Source organism: Morus notabilis, unplaced genomic scaffold, assembly GCF_000414095.1.
Source record: "Morus notabilis unplaced genomic scaffold, ASM41409v2 Scaffold799, whole genome shotgun sequence".
Taxonomy (NCBI): domain Eukaryota; kingdom Viridiplantae; phylum Streptophyta; class Magnoliopsida; order Rosales; family Moraceae; genus Morus; species Morus notabilis.
This window is the reverse complement of record NW_010366360.1, coordinates 220,485-237,978: the sequence shown is the minus strand read 5'-3', so window position 1 is coordinate 237,978 and position 17,494 is coordinate 220,485. Positions and strand designations below refer to the sequence as shown.

At 34.9% G+C, this 17,494-nt stretch overlaps 1 protein-coding gene and 1 non-coding gene across 2 annotated transcripts; one reads left to right on the top strand and one right to left on the bottom strand.

Moving 5' to 3' along the window:
• Nucleotides 1-8,312: 8,312 nt before the first annotated feature.
• TRNAV-CAC lies at nt 8,313-8,386 on the bottom strand. The gene has a single exon. It is a non-coding gene; the product is annotated as a tRNA-Val (tRNA).
• Nucleotides 8,387-11,123: 2,737 nt separating this feature from the next.
• LOC21393691 (probable glycosyltransferase At5g11130) lies at nt 11,124-12,525 on the top strand. Its single transcript, XM_010110089.2, has one exon. It carries the CDS (start codon nt 11,250-11,252, stop codon nt 12,345-12,347), a length of 1,098 nt encoding a protein of 365 aa, XP_010108391.1. The 5' UTR covers nt 11,124-11,249; the 3' UTR covers nt 12,348-12,525.
• The last annotated feature ends 4,969 nt before the right edge of the window (nt 12,526-17,494 follow it).

The window sequence follows — 17,494 nt, the reverse complement described above, 5'->3', positions numbered from 1 at the left end:
AACTTGAATTGGAGATTCCCTTGCATTATCACCTCGTCACCAACATCCCAACATCAATGGTAATGTTCTTCCAAATTAGGCCAGCTTTAAAGCAAGACTACATTGAGTTGATCTATCCCCAAACAATATTTAAAAAATGGATACACCTAAACTCTGATTGACTCTATATGTTTGTACAAATTTCCAAATATCAATTCTTGGTAGTCGGATCCCCTTATTCATCGTCTTTCTCTCACTCCTCGATTAGTGGGCGCTAGAGGTCGTCCTGTAGAGGACACTCCGAAGCTTAAGTCAGGCAAGTATCGCAAAGAGGGCTAAAGAGAACAAAAGAATTAAGACAAAAAAGAGAATTTAATATAACAGTGTCCCTTCCGATTCTCTAAGGATCGGCCCTTCCATTGTTCTCATCGTTGTCTATTTATATGACACATGTCATGATCAGATCAATATTCCTGATTCACTCTAATCATGACATGTCCTTATTTTTCTTCTTTTAAGGTTTCTCCAAGGACATCCCGCCTTTGGAATATCCTCAGAGGTTTCCCTCCATTAGAAAGGTCACTTTCCATTCCGTTATTCACCTTTACAGGTGTCATGCCCGGTTGGGCGCATTTATTAGGGAGGATAGTGGGGGGCGTGTCACTATATGAAAATTCTCCTTCTGACATGAGTCATCCCCACTATCTTCCTCCGTCTCGGTCTATATCGATCTCGTAGCGTCGGAGTTCTCTGTTATCCTCCTCGATCGAGGTTGTATCCTCTCTCGATCGAGATGAGATTCGGTCTATGGTTCGGTCAATACACTTGAACTGGGTTTTGGTTCCTCATTCTAATTTTGTCTCGTGACACGTGTCAAGGGATCTTCGAAAAAGTCCCCCAACAATATCTTTATCTCCTAAAAACATTTTCTGCATTATTCGGCTAAGGAAAATGCTTATTGCATGAAATGTTTTTACAGAATTTTATAAAGAAAGATCAGATCGAGTGAGAAAGTGGAGAGTTGCTATAAGAATCACATGGCGTGCTAAGAGTCATTCTAATTTTTTATTTTAAGTTTAAAAAAAGTTTGTGAAGTCTAGTACTTAACTTTAGCTATGCATTAAGACGCAATACACAAACAAACAGGTTCTTTTTAAAGAACTTAAAAGAGTGGAAGAAATTATGACATGGACTTTCTCCTTAATTGAAATTGAATAAATCAAATCCTAATCTAACTCAAATTATTTAAACTAAGGGCTTATCTCCTAATCTAATTCAAATCAATAATTAAAAATGAGTTAAACTTTAAATAAAAGTATCATGAAAATTCAATAGTTTTATCTCTTTTATGGAATTTAGCAGTTTCCTTAATGCTCCTCCCAAGTCAAGAAGAAACAAACCAAGAAAAAAATTACTGTTCAGAGCAATTATGATTTACATGCATTATGGTTTACATTCTATATAACATATCATGCTTTTTTTACATATTATTTATTTTTTAGTATGTTCAAAGAAATATACCTCGTAGATATTTGCATGTGCTCATGAAAATAAAAGCTTGATGATTACTTCATTCCTCAATTAGTCCTTGAACACAATATCCAGCAAAAAATATTGAGTTCCAGAACAATTAATTATCTGTATTTTCTGAAGTCCATCAAAATAAAGACAGGGATGCATCCATCCTCTTTAAGTGTTACAACCTTTCACATAAAGATACCTTTTCAATTTGAAGGTTATCTTTTATATGCTGATGCACTTATATCAATAGTTATTTCTATTGTTAATAAGTGCTCAGATATGTGAGAAAACATATCACAAATAGATGCAATGGTTCGAGACCTTTTCAGATCACTAAAACACACGAAAACACATTTTCCGTTAACAATTTGCGCTACAGCGCCCAAAAGGCGCGCTGCAGTGCACGGGCTTAGCAAAACAAACCCGAGAGCTCTGTTTTACGCAGGCTGCAGTGCGCGTCCGTGCGTTGCAGTGCGCACTCCTGTGCGCTGCAGCGTGCGCTTGTGTCCGGCCACTCCGAATGTGTTTTAAGCCAATTTTTGTGATATCAAAATTGAGAGATATATTACAATCTCTCTAACAATCCCCCACTAGATTGTAATATTTCTTTAGAATTAACAACGATAAACACATACATACATGAAGGTATCTTTCAATTTTAACCTTTACTTAGTGACTATACTTCAAAGTATTCACAAGACAATAGTGTGCTTTGCATTAAACTTTGTCTCTTAAGCAAATATCAAAAATATATCACATATGTGTTATCCCAGATTTCAAAACTGTTCCAATCGTTTAGCACTATTCTGGCCTTGTGCTCTATCTTGGATTCATGAACATTTACAAGACTAAACCAAGGTCTTGTTAGGAACTACACCATTCCTTATGTTCACTTAGGTGAAGTTCGAATTATATCTCTAGCTACTAGGAGACTCGAACTCCATTAAGAGTATAAACTCAACCCCAACCACGTAGCTATTTTTGCACCGATATCTTGGAAGGGACTAATTAAAGTTCGGTGTTAACCCGGTCACATAACAATAATTTGTTCTTACCCATTTAACTATAGATCAGCGGTACAATTATTACATAGTTGGGTTACCATCATTGGTGACTCTTTCAAAGAAAGGTTTCAGTCCCATTCCACTAGATGTTTCTTTGACTAAATCTCTTGAAAGACCTTTCGTCAAAGGATCCGCTAGGTTCTTGTTTGTCATAACATAAACAATATTAATAACACCATCGGTTATTAATTGTTTAACATATTCATGTCTCAAGTTAATATGTCTAGATTTTCCATTATAAACCTTGTTATAAGCTCTAGACAAAGTAGTTTCACTATCACAGTATAAAGAAATAGATGGCATCGATTGTGGCCACAACTCAATATCGAGCAATAGATTTCTTAGCCATTTCGCTTCTTTGCCTGCAGCGGCAAGTGCTATAAACTCACTCTCCATCGTAAAGTGAGTTATGCACGTTTGTTTCTTAGAAGCCCAAGAGACGGCTCCTCCTGCAATTGTGAAAATCCACCCAGATGTAGATTTATTATCACTTGCACTTGTTATCCAACTTGCATCCGAGTACCCTTCAAGTAAGGCCGGATAGTCATTATATGACAAACCCAAGTTAATGGTTCTTTTAAGATAACCAAGTACTCTTCCAATTGCATTCCAATGTTCGATACCCGGGTTACTCGTGAACCTAGACATTTTGCATACCGCAAATGCTATGTCGGGTCTTGTACAATGCATAGCATACATTAAGCTACCGATCGCACTAGTATATTCAAGCTGTGCCATTGCTCTGCCTGCATTCTCTAGTAATTTAACACTAGAATCATATGGGGTATTTGCTTCTTTAAACTTCAAATGATTGAATTTAAGAAGCACCTTCTCAATATAATGAGATTGAGACACAACGAGTAACCTTCACTATGCTTCCTCACTCTTACACCTAAGATAGTATCTACTTCATCAAGATCTTTCATCTTAAATTGTGAAGTTAGATATTTCTTGGTATCATTTACCCCTTGCATGTTTGTTTTAAAAATAAGCAAGTCATCAACATATAAGCATATTATCACACCAAAACTATTTGTAAATTTAGAGTATATGCATTCATCCGCATTATTATGCTTAAAACCATGAGATAAAATGATATTATCAAATTTCTCATGCCATTGTTTTGGTGCTTGCTTTAAACCATAAAGTTACTTGACTAACTTGCATACCTTCTTTTCATTTCCAAGTAGTACAAACTCGTCGGGTTGTTCCATATAGATTTCCTCATCAAGATCACCATTTAGAAAAGCCGTCTTAACATCCATTTGATGCACATGCAAATTGCACAAATAGCACTCTTATGGATGTTAATCTAGCTACCGGAGCATATGTATCGAAATAGTCTATACCACGCTTTTGTTTAAAGCCTTTAGCTACTAATCTAGCTTTGAATGTTAGTATAGACCCATCGGTATTGTACTTTCTCCTAAACACCAATTTGTTGCTTATTGGTTTTGATCCCGGAGGAAGATCGACCAAGATCCAAGTTTGATTCGAGATAATCGAATCCATTTCATCATTCACGGCCTCTCTCCAAAAGGAGGCATCCCTTGAAGTCATAGCTTCATTAAATATCTTTGGATCTTCCTATATATTAAGCAACAATGGTATTTTATTAAGTACACAATTTCTATCTCTTTCAACCAAAAAGGTTAAAGCTTGAGATGAAATAAAATCCGGTGCTAGGTTCTTTTCTTTTCTTTCACGTTGACTTCTGCTCGGTTCGAAAGTTATCATAGACTCTTTCTTTTTATTAGTGGAGGTACCGGGAATGTCAACATATGGTCGATTAACATTAGATTCTAATTCAATGGAAGAATCAAGGCTAAACTTGTTCTCAACAAATTCAACATCTCTTGATTCCACAATAACATTAGAATCTAGATTCAATAATCTATAAGTCTTGAAATTTTCAGCATAACCTACAAAAACACTTCTAATACCTCTAGCTCCTAACTTTGATGATTTAGGGTCAATAATTCTATAAAAGGCTAGACAGCCCCACACCCTTAAATACATCAAGTTTGGTTTTCTTCCTTTCCATACTTCATATGGAGAGACATGTGTTTTCATAGATGTAATCCTATTGTGAACATGACATGTTGTAAGTAAAGCTTCCCCCCATAAATTATTAGGCAATTTAGCATTAAGAAGCATAGAGTTAATCATATCGGTAAAGATTCTATTCTTTCTTTCACCAATCCATTTTGTTGAGGAGTAAAAGTGGCTGACTTTTGGTGAATAATTTCATACTCTTCACAGAAAGCATCAAACTCATTTGAGAAATATTCACCACCTCTATCACTTCGAACCATTTTGATCTTCTTGTCTTTTTGGTTCTCAATTTCAGCCTTATAAATTTTAAATTTATCAAATGCTCCATCTTTTGTTCTAAGTAAATACACAGAAGTATATCTAGAACAATCATCGATAAAAGTGATAAAGTATCTCTTTCATCCTCTAGTCAAAATTCCATTATACTCACAAATATCGGTATGAATAATATCCAATATTTGAGTATTACGTTCGGCTCTAGAAAAAAGTTTCTTAGTCATCTTTGCTTGTATACAAATTTCACACTTATCATTTTTAATATCTTTGTAATTAAGCAAATCATGTTTAGACATATATTTCAAAGATCTAAAATTTAAGTGTGCTAAACGTGCATGCCAAACATCAAAAGAATCAACAATATAAAGAGAATTCACATCATCTTTATTATTAACATTTAGTTTGTACATGCCATCACAAGAATACCCCTTCCCCACAAAAATCTCATTCTTAGATACAATACAATTATTGCCCTCTAGTACAATCTTAAGCCCATTCTTACACATAAGACTAGCGGATACAAGATTTTTCTTAATATCAGGAACATGAAGTACATTGTTCAATGTAAGCTTCTTTCTGGAAGTAAAGTTAATCTCCACCACTCCTCTCCCGGCAACCATCGCTGCATCATTATTCCCCATGAGAACCGTTTGTCCTTCCTTTTCCACTTTGTAAGATAAGAACATAGTCTTGTCATTACAAACGTGGATTGTGGCACCGGAATCAAGCCACCAATCGGAGGATCTAAATGCAATCATGTTAGTTTTGGTAATCATGCCAATTTACAATTCTGAGACCATAGCACATATGTCTTCGGATTTCTCTTCAATGGCATTGGCAATGTTGGTGTTCACTTCTTTCTTTTTCTTCTTGTATCTGCAGTCTTTTGGCGATGGCCTTTCTTTCCACAAAAGAAACAATTTCCAGAAAATTTCTTTTGGCCATTACCGGGCTTTTTGAACTTCTTGTCATTATTGACTTTGAAGTTTTTTGAAAACTTACTAGCTTCGGCAACATTAACTTTAGAGGAATCTACATTTTTGTTCTTGGAATCACGAGACTTGGTCTCTTCTTCGATTCTCAAGCGTTTTTGTAATTCCTCCAAAGTTATGTCATCTCAACTATGAAGGAGTTTTCTTCCTATAACCATTCTAACTTTGAGGCAATTTAGCAATAATTGCCCCCACTTGGAATGATTCAAAAATCACAACCTTCAATTCACGAAGCTTAGTAACAATGACTTGCAATTCATGTATTTGATCTAGAATGGACTTGGTATCAACCATGACAAATTCTAGAAATTTCAAGATGAGAAATTTGTCCGTACCTTCCTTCTCAGTTTTGTATTTGTATTCGATAGCGTTCCAAATCTTCACCGGAGACTCCATCGAGTTGTAAAGATCGTAGAGCCTATCAGAGAGAGTGTTGAGAATATGACCCCGGCACATGATTTCATCATCTCCACGCTTCTTCCTTGCGGTCTTCAATTCTTCGGAATCATCCTCCTTTGGTTTAGAAAGTGGCTCCAATTTTGGATCAAGCACATAGGCGATCTTAAGCACGGTGAGAAGGAAGAACAACTTTGCCTTCCAGCGGGTGAAGTTGGTACCATCAAAACGATCAAGTTGAACATTAGGATTAAGGAACGACGTCATGTTCTTTTCAACCTCCATTGCAGCAAGTTTAAAACCTTAAAGATTGTTAAGAAATTCAGAATTGGGAGGATGAAAAGAATAGAGAAAGCAGAAAGAGGGTTTGAGGCGTATAGGAATACTTTCCTTTAAGATTTTATTTGCCCTCACTTCTCAAAGTTTGCTAATGAGTTTTAAATGGCAAATTACCCCTAAGATACAACAAACCCTTGAACACAATATCCAGCAAAAAATATTAAGTTCCAGAACAATTAATTATCTGTATTTTCTGAAGTCCATCAAAATAAAGGCAGAGATGCATCCATCATCTTTAAGTGTTACAACCTTTCACATAAAGATACCTTTTCAATTTGAAGGTTATCTTTTATATGCTGATGCACTTATATCAATAGTTATTTCTATTGTTAATAAGTGCTCAGATATGTGAGAAAATATATCACAAATAGATGCAATAGTTCGAGACCTTTTTAGATCACTAAAACACACGAAAACACATTTTCCGTTAACAATTTGCGCTGCAGCGCCCAAGAGGCGCGCTGCAGCGCGTCCGTACGCTACATCGCGCGGGCTTAGCAAAATAGACCCGAGAGGTCTGTTTTGCGCAGGCTGCAGCACTTGTGTCCGCCCACTCTTCCCGAATGTGTTTTAAGCGAATTTTTGTGATATCGAAATTGAGAGATATATTACAATCTCTCTAACAAAATGAAGAGGAGAAATCAGAACAAGAAAGACAAACTTCCTTGATCCTCATATCTAAGCTTTAAAATATTAGATTTGAGAATTTAAGCAAGTTTTAAGGTGTATATATATAGACGATCTATGAATTAAGTGGATTTTATGTTTCCCATTTGAACTAGGATTCTTGATATTGTCAGGATTTTTAATCTTCAAGGGATTTGCTTAAGCCTAAGCCCCAAGGGAAAGAAGAGCTCATTGTTGTTGAATGTAGGATGCTCTTATCTTTTTTTTTTTTTTTAAATTATATGTATAATTTGTTCATCTTCCTCTTTATTTAAATTTACAATTATGTAGAATTTGACGGATCTTTTAAATATATCTAGTTGTGCGTTAACATATATGAATGGTTAACATATGAATGTAGGTAATTTTATGTTTCACAGATCGTTTAAATATATATAGTTGTAAATACTTAACATGTAAGAAGGGACATAAATATCAGTAAAGAGGCATTTGGATTTCCCCAAAAATTTATGTTATTTCTTAAAATTTATGCCACCATATTCTCACATTAAATACCAACTTAAAAGGGAAAAAATTAAAGAGAACAAAAAAAATGTGAATGAATAGGGGTTTGATTTATTAAAAAAAAACAAAAAAAGAAAAGGCAGATGTATCATATAAGAGAGATGCTCCTCATACTTGACATTCGAGATTTTCTTTCTTAAATATCTTTACATTTATGTCATTTATTTTTTATTTTAGTAAAATCGAATAGAGAAATAAAAGTTTTAAAAGAGAAAAACTAGAAGCTGAAAACTAGAAAATGAGTCACAACTTATAAAAGAGAACTTATTCATGAAGAAAGCTTTATATTAGATAAGCTCAAAATCTCACTCTATAAAAATGCCAATGGTATCATTCTAAAACAAAAAAACAAAAAAAACAAAAAACAAACAAACCAACAAACGCTAATGCCTAATGGTATCCAGTATCCACTATTCCAACATCCATTGTAATTTTCTCTTAACTCATCCAAAAGTATAGCAAAACTTCCCAAAAATAGAAAAATGTTCACCGATTCCAATGTCTGAGCCCGGGTTCGAACCGGGGACCTCTACTGTGTGAGACTAGCGTGATAACCAACTACACCACCCAGACGAACTTCTTGTCATGCCTTTAGTACATCTATAAAACTATTATAATGATACCTATTGCGCTCCATGGTTTTTTCTTTGTAATTCTTGATTTAATTAACGTCCTTCATCGATAGAAGGTTTTTATATTCATTTTTTTTTTTCCAAGGGTTGCGGTTTTTTTTCTACCAATTGGGGCCAGAACCACGCATTCTCAAACTCAAGTCTCGATCTCATTCTATCACATGACGGTTGGCCTATTGAATTTACCCACGTAATGTTAGAAAACATTTTTCTTTGCACTGCTACTCAAATGCCTCATTTCAACAGGAAATTGTTAGCTATAACGAGTTCATATAGTGATAAGCTAGATTCTATTTTGTAATCTTTGTATCGAGAGTAATGCAAGGTCTTTTTTTTTTCCCCTCCTGTGGTGAACAGAGTAATGAAAAGTTGAACTATCCAGCACATGTATCCGTATTTTTTGAAGAGAAAATTGATTTCATCGTTGTTGTGTGGGAAAATGTGATGGACATCTGGACCAACGGCGCAACGACACGTGACTATACTTACTTTTCGCCGAGCACTCAACCCTCGACGCTTCGTTTCTCTCAAGATCAGCTATAGAGCCCGAAGATGAAGTCCATGATTAGGGCGACGACCCCATGAGGCGTCGACGGTTGACTCCACCTGGGTTGACACGACAAGATCCCTCGACTGCAGAAGAGATCGCTAGAAGGGGCGAGAAAGGTTAAACAAGCACTGACGACGAGGGGAACGTCCCTTTTAGACATGATGGGTTACGTGCAAAGATAAGAGAAGTCTGACAGCATTAATTGCAAGTTTACAAACCGCCCCCCCAGGGGACAGAAAAGCATTACGGAGAGTCACAGAGCCGTAATAGAAGACTAATTGGTTGAGTGAACAGTACTAATTAGTGGGCTATGTCTGGGCCTAGAGAGAGAGCACTTGAGTGTTCCTACCTACGAAGGAAACCCACCCAGTGAAGGAAGCCCGAGTATAAAAGAAGAAGGACCCCAATAGGGAAGGGGCCCAGAAATTCCAGAGGAAAAAGAACGAGAGAGAGACAGCATTTATTGTAAACTATAATCTCCACAAACGAAATATAATATATACAGTGGATGTAGCTCTAATTTTATAGAGTGAACCACTATAAAATTCTTCTTGTTCATTTACATACAGTTCATTCAAACACAAAAATACTTAAATCAAACTAGAATCCACACTTTCATTAAACCCGCAAGCCGGTAATCCAAAGGGTAACCCCAAGGTAATCCGGCGGGTTTATTGTTGACGAAATCCAACCGTCAACAGTGATTCATGATTATTATTATTTTTAAAAAATGGTTTTATCACGCCATTTACTATTTAGACTCTAGAATCATATGTCCATCGAAGTCATGGCGCTGGTAACGATTATTATTTCTTATCATACACGTCCAAATACACAATAAGTCATAATTATTGAATAGAGAGGAAATAATGCTTGATTTATCCGTTCTACACGTAACCATTTTCTGTCTTTTTCTTTAATTCTTGTTCAAAAGCTGACCATTAAAACTTGTTTATTATGAGAGAAAAATAGAAAGAGAGGGAGGAATAAAAGGGATTAGTGAGGAATTTTAGTGCCATCATTGTTTAGTAGGAAAGAAAAGATGAAAAAATAAATTAACGGGGAATTTCAATTCCTTTAAAGTACCTCAATTTTAATCTACAAATATTAAAAGACTTTTTTTTTTAAAAAGATCTTCTCATCTCTTTTACTTTTTATTACCAAAGTCATAATCCTTTATTTTCTTTTTTTATTTTTCCAATTTTCTTTCCTCTAGCCAAACATAACCTTACCCTTCAATGAAAAAAAAAAAAAAAAAAAAGAAAGAAAGAAAAAAAAGAGAGAGAGAAAACAACAACATTACCTTGACATAGGCAGACAAGTTTATTTTTCCCCCCTTATTAATTTTGTTGAACAAAAAAGGAAATTCACTCGCGATATTTTATCTCCCATCTATATTATCTATAGAAGAAATTATAGGGCTCCACCAATAAAACAGAAAAGGTCTAACCCAATTTCACTCGAAGCATGTGCTTAGGGCCCGTTTAATTCGTTGATTCGAGTTTTTAATTCGAGTTGAGATGTGATTTTATGTGAGAGCTTTTTACTATAGCAAAAAAGTTAGATGTGATTGTTTGTGAGAGCTTTTTACTGTAGCAAAAAAGTTTGATGTGATTATTTGTGAGAGTTTTTTATTGTAGCAAAACTTGAATTCTAAACTCGAATCAGTGAAATGAACGGGGCCTAGTTTCTTTTAGATAAACCACTTTATGTCTAACGCCACACAGTCGATTAATATAATAAGACTTTTTATATCAATGTTGTCAATATTAAAATTAGAGAAGAACAGATACGTAGGAGACAAGTTACTAGCTTGAGGTGATGCCAGAGATAAAAACACACGGCACGGCACACATGCTTCGGAAAATGGATATAGAGTCACATAAAGAGTGCATTTTTTGCTCATGCATTTTCCCTCTACAAGCCATTATCAGTCTTTTTCTATTTTGCTTTCTTCTTCAACGAACCAATACCATAATTTGCGTGAGAGAACCATTAATTAATACAAGTCCTTTTCTTTATTTATTTTGTCATATTCTTCTTCATTAACAACCTAGCATTAAAGTGTTTATTTTTCAGGTCAATAATTTGCATAGCTGAGTGACTAAGACATGTGGCCTTTGACTTTATTTATTCCTCCATCTTCAACTAACTTCTAAAGCTCAAGAGGATTCTTCATGTTTCAGAACTAGACCTTGTTTGGTTTTTCTTTATTATTTTCATCTGAGTTTACACCTTGTTTGGTTGTTCAAAAATGTCCATCACGTTCTCCCTCTTCTTTCTCTCTCTAACCACTCTCTTCACTTCTCTCTCCTGCATTGGTCTCTCCAAGCCCCTTCCATCCCCCGAACTCCCATCGCCCTACATCTCACCCATCAAATTCTTTCGAAACTACGAAGCCATGCTCAACAAGTTCAAAATCTTCATCTACAAGCCAAACGCGGCCTTCGCCTACGAATCTCCATCGGAGTCTCTCTTCTACACCTCTCTCCCGAGCAGTCCCTTCGCCACCGAAGACGGCGAACAAGCTCACCTCTACTTTGTCCCCTTCCCCTCCGATCTCCGTATCAACTCCCTCTCGCGCGTCGTCAGGGAGATCCGGAGGGCTTTCCCGTATTGGAACCGCACCCTCGGTGCCGACCACGTCTTCATCTCCTGCCGTGGCAGCACCACCGCTGGCGACCGGAACGTCCTCGAGCTGACGAAGAACGCGATCCAGATATCCTGCTTTCCCGCTCCCGCCGGCAAGTTCATTCCTCACAAGGACGTTTCCCTGCCTGCGGTCTCCACCTTCGGCGTCGACACGCCACTCGAGCCGAAGAATGCGTCGGCGAGATTCCTCGCATACCTCCGGCCCGATCAGAGCGCCGGCGCGAACGAGTCGGCCCTGGTGAATCAGTTGACCGGCGATCCGGACTTTCTGATCGATTCCGGGGCGCCGTTCGATAAGGCGACCTACGAGGAGAGATTGTCCAGCAGCAAGTTCTGCTTGTTCGAGTACGGCGCCGGCGCGTCCAGAATCGGCGAGGCCCTGCTATTCGGATGCGTGCCGGCGGGGATCATCGACCGGCCGGTCCAGGCCCTGCCGTTCATGGACGTGCTGACGTGGCAGGAGATCGCGGTGTTCGTCGGTGCCGGGGGTGGAGTGGAGGAGCTGAGAACGGCGCTGAGCCAAGCCGCCGCCGGCGACCGCTACGAGCGGATGAGGAGGTTGGGCGTGGCGGCGAGCAAGCATTTCGTGTGGCACAAGACGCCGGAGCCGTACGATTGCTTTAATACGTTGATGTATCAGCTCTGGCTGAGGCGGTTCGCGATCAGATACGTAATCAGAGATGATTTATCGCTTGATTAGACAACTGTCCATTGTTGATTGGTTTATTTTTAGCTAGGTTTTTGAACTTGGGGTCCACATAGATTGATTTAATTAGAAAATTTGTTGGTACTTTGGAAGGGGGAGCCGTGAAAGGGCATGAGTTGTGCGTATATTAAATATTAATATGTCAAAAAACGTGTGCTAGACGTTTATTTCACCGATTTGAGTTTAAAATTTAAATTTTTTTACAGTAAAAAGTTTTTTTAAACAGTCACATTTAATTTTTTTTACTACAATATAAAGCTCTTATGTAAAATTACATCTCAACTCGAATCAGCGAACTAAACAGACTTTATTAATCTCTTATTTCTCTTTAAACAAATAAATTTCTCATTTTTTTTGAGTAGAATTTCTCAATTATAAAAAATAAATAAAAATCTTACCCTCTCAAAAAAAAACAAAGAGAAAGCCATTGGTGCATGGTGCATCATTGTTCCTACAAAGAGAGAAGAAATATATGTTGGATTAAGTTTAGGCCAAAAAGGCTTAAAATTGGCGAAATTCAAGGCCTGTGAATCAAGTCTATAAAATTGTATGGATTATGATTCAAGTTTATAAATTTTATGGACTAGATTTAGCTAAGTAGCTAAATGATAACTAAGTAAAATGAATTGCCATAAATTAATTAATTTTTAGCCACAAATTTTTCGTAGTCACAAATTGGCGTAAGCATTCCACTCTCACCTTTCAAAGAAAATTTTCATAGTGTGAGAGAAATTTAGGATGCATTTGAAATTGGTTCCAAAATATTTTTATTTTTTGTATGAAAATGAAAACGAAAACGTTTTTATTTTCATTTTGGAATCATTTCTGAAAATGCGTTTGGTAGTTTTATTCTGATATTGTTTTCAGTTTAAAAAAAACTGAAATTGTGTTTGGTAGTTTAATTTTTAAAAATGTTTTCATTACTTTAAATCAGAAAAATTACCATCCTAAAATATGAATAGAATTGCAAATTTTGAGTTTTTCTATATATATACCAGAAAATTTATCATCCTAAAGCATTAACATATGCAAATTTTGAGGCTTTTTTTTTAAATATTGGATTGGTTCCGGAGACCGTTGAATTCGGAAGAAGTCCACAATTTTAGTTTGTACTAGAGGGAAAGCTGCACATTTGGAAATAAACCTAGAAAGTTGTTGATTAACTGAGACATTTAATAAAATAGAAAAATAATGGGGATTATATATATATACAAATATAGTATATACATACACATACATACACATCAATCGAAAAAAACAGAGCAACAAAAAAGCAAAACAGACTAAACCAGAGAGAATAAAAACAGGCAAGAGATCGGCCACTTTCAATTTCCAATCTCCACATTTCACGAACAGAAATCGAGCTTCAAACTTCAAACTCACCACAGTCTCATCCGATGCTTCAAAATCTCAAACTACTCCGATCAACAACTGCGAAATCAAAAGCAAAACAGAGAATAAAAAAAAACATTACCGTTTGGCAAGCCGAAAAAGGAGCGAGAAAATCACGGCACTGGAGAATTGAGCTGAATCTGGAGGTGGTGAAAGAAGAAGCTTCGCTGTCGAAGACACTTTCTCAATCGCCGTAAGAGTCTGGGGGGAAATAATAATCGAAAGAGTCGGAGAAGAGAGAGAGGGAGGGGAGAGAAAGTGAGAGTGAGAGAAAGAGGACAAGTCAGTGGAGGAGAGAGGAGATTTCCAGATCTTCTGGTGAACGACCACCGTCTGCGAAGTTGAGTCGGTGAAGACGCCGATGAAGATGAAGAGGCCGAGATTGGTGTGGTACGAGAAAAAAGTGAGGAGAAAATGAAAATGGGAAAACGAAAACGAGTAAAATTCGTTTTCAGAAACTGTGTAATTTTATGAGAAAGACCAAAAACTTTTTCAGTTCTGTTTTTTATTAAATAGGGCTCCAAACACAATCTTCAAACCATTTTCAATTTTTACTCCTCGAAAAACGTAAAAAATGGAAATGAAAACAAAAACAAACAGGGCCTTAGTTTCTCTAGTTTTTTTTTTTCTTTTATAAGATGTTTCTCCTATTTACATGAGAAAAATAGTTCTTATTGTTCTCTCTGTATAATTTCAAGAGAATGTTGTAATTCTAATTTTTTTATAATAAAATCTTTCTATTTTTATCCCGTAATTTTTATCTCGTCTCTTTTGAGAGTTTTCACGTTAAATATATGTGTCCATTAGCCAAATTTGCCAACAAAATATATATGTTGATACAAAAGAACGACAACAAATAGTGTGACTGCCAAAAATAAATAAAATAAAATAAGTGTAAGCACCAGGTCATTACATTCATATGTTTTGTTGTCGTTATTCGTTAAATAATAAAAAATACATGTCGTTTCAGAAAATAACGTTGTTGCTATTGTTGTTATTATTATTGATTATTGATAAGTAATATTAGATTTCGTTTATTTTATTAATTTAAATTTTTAATTTTAATTACACTTAAAAAATTTTATAAAAAATTATATTTAATTTTTTTCTCTCATATAAAATTACGTCTCAATTTAAATTAAAATTCGAAATTCTTCGTGCCTTAATGACATTAAATTCGGAGCGGCAAGTCAAATGTTTTGTTGTCGTTATTCGCTAAGCAATAAAAAATACATGTTTCAGAAAACAACGTGGCTGCTGCCGTTGTTAGTATTATTGATACAATTTATTATTGATGATCAATGTTAGTAATATATATATATATATATATATATTGAATACGCATGACCCATCTGGAAAACGAAATAAAGAATTGGTCCTTTAATGTATATGGGGCTTATCAAGAAATTATCTCTAACTATAAGCAGAGAATATATTTGTTTTCTTATTTGATATTCGTGTCTTCTTCAAGAAAACTCTCTTGTACAAAACACATCGTTGCATCAAAAGGGTGGACCTCATTCTTTGCCACCAACAATTGATTTGTCGTGGCAGTTCTCTCTTCAGAGAGTATGGGAAAATTAACCTCATTCGAAAAAACCAGGGTGAGACATAAAATACCTATACAACATTTTTTTTTCTTTGTTACAATATTATCTCTTATTACTCTAAGCTAACTAATCTCGAAGAATTGATGAAAAATTTTCTTATAATTAATTCTTTTCAATAATCATGAATTCTTATTTCTAAATCAGGAGCAGATGACAAGACCACCGACACTTTTGGGGAGGACTTGAAAAAAAAAAAGTTTTAAAAAATTATAGTTGTGCGTAAAAAAGTGGTGAGATTTGTGCTATATTTTCTTTGTTGGAAATGATATTCTAAAAGTATGAGATGTAATTAATAATTTTATTATTTAATTAATAAAGTATGAATTTTATTATTTATGTACATGTATTATTGAATACTTTATGAATATTATTAAAAAATTTATGATTATTTACGTAACCTCAAATATGGTATATAAGTGTTATATAAGAGAATATAATATTTAAGGATAATAATCGAAACATAAAGTCTGGAATCTTTAATTGATCACATTATTAATACATGTCATTCTCATTCTGAATGGAACAATCTTATATAATTGTTGATATGTCGAGATATCAAAGTAAGTGTATTTTACATAATGAGATTATGTAGGACTAAGACATAGACACAATATGAATTTCTGATAATTTTTATTAAGTATAAAAATTTTAATTGAGTCTATTGATGGTAATATATAGAATGATCTTAAATTTGAGTTATTAGCAGACTCCTATTCATGGATACGTATTTTTTAACTTACTCGATAAAGATCTAGACACACTTAGATCTTATCCTTGTATCCTGGAGACATGGAAGCCGTGAATGCTAATATTACAAGATGGAATCCATTCATTCTTAAGAAAAAAAGTAGATAAATAATTCTCTTGAAGGTTGATTTGGCACTTGGATTAGTTGGAGCTCTAATTCATGAATGTGTTTTATGAATTACTAGTAAATCAATGGTACTTAAGAATACATATGTAATTAGAGAGGTTAACGGATTTCACCTAGCTCTAATTATGAATTATTTATGGATGATCGATCTATATATAGTGACTATATCAAATGGACACTTCAAGTTCTTAGAAGTAAATTATGTCTATAGTTTCGAGAGTACAATTCCAAATTTTTAGTGGAGTAACTTTTAGAATTAATATAATTAATTAATTAATTAAAGAGTTTAATTAATTATTAATTTTATTATAGCTTAGAATTATAGGTCCATGAGTCCCCGTATCATCCTTATAATATTTGCAAGGCAATATGAATTATCAGGATTTTATATAACTCGTAAATAATTAATTAAGAATTAAATAATATGATTATTGAATTATTTGTCACACACTATGGTGGGACCACAGGAGACGTGTGACACATAAAAAAATCCCACTAGGATTTAGTTGTTTGCTCTCTAAGTAATCCGGTTTACTTGTTTGACAAGTTTTCTAATTAAATTCAAAAGGAAAAGTAAAGTATGACTTTATTTAGAATTGAATTTGAGCTAAAATTAGAAACTAAATTAAAGATGAATTTTCTCTCTCCTCCATTATAATGGCTGGCCACCTATAGCATATGAGAAGAAAAGTTTGTTTTCAAAATTTAAAAGGAAGCTGTATTTTAATGAGATTAAAATATAGTAGTTACTAATTTCTTTCTATAAGCAAAAAAGTTCTCCTAGTTTTCTATAAATAAGAGACAATAGGAATTAGAGAAATAGATTTTGATCTTCTATTTTCCTAGTGTTTGCCGAATTTATAGAGAGAGAAAAAGAGAAGAAAAATTCTTTCATCTCCTAGTTTCTTCACATACATGCGATGATAGTGAAGAAAGACAAATTAGCGGGTGATCATAAACGATAGTTCTACTCCAGAGCCCACACTCTAAGTCTTGCAAGTTTCAAGGAGTAGACTTAGAAGATTCGGGTATTATGAGAAAGCTTAGAGCTTGGATTGTTCGTTGGTAAAAAAATTCAAGTTATCTTCCTAATCGTTAGCAAGGTATAATTCTTGTACTAAATTAATTATATTAATTTATTCGTTGTAAATTAATATATTCTATAGCGTTCACAAAAGTTTTATGAAAATTTTTGTTCGGATCCGATCCGTATTTTCATGCTTCCACACTCGAATTCGATTCGGAAACCATCACTCTTCTCTTCT

Coding starts and splice junctions, on each gene's coding strand:
- LOC21393691 (XM_010110089.2), top strand. CDS start 11,250: ATGTCCATCACGTTCTCCCTCTTCTTTCTCTCTCTAACCACTCTCTTC.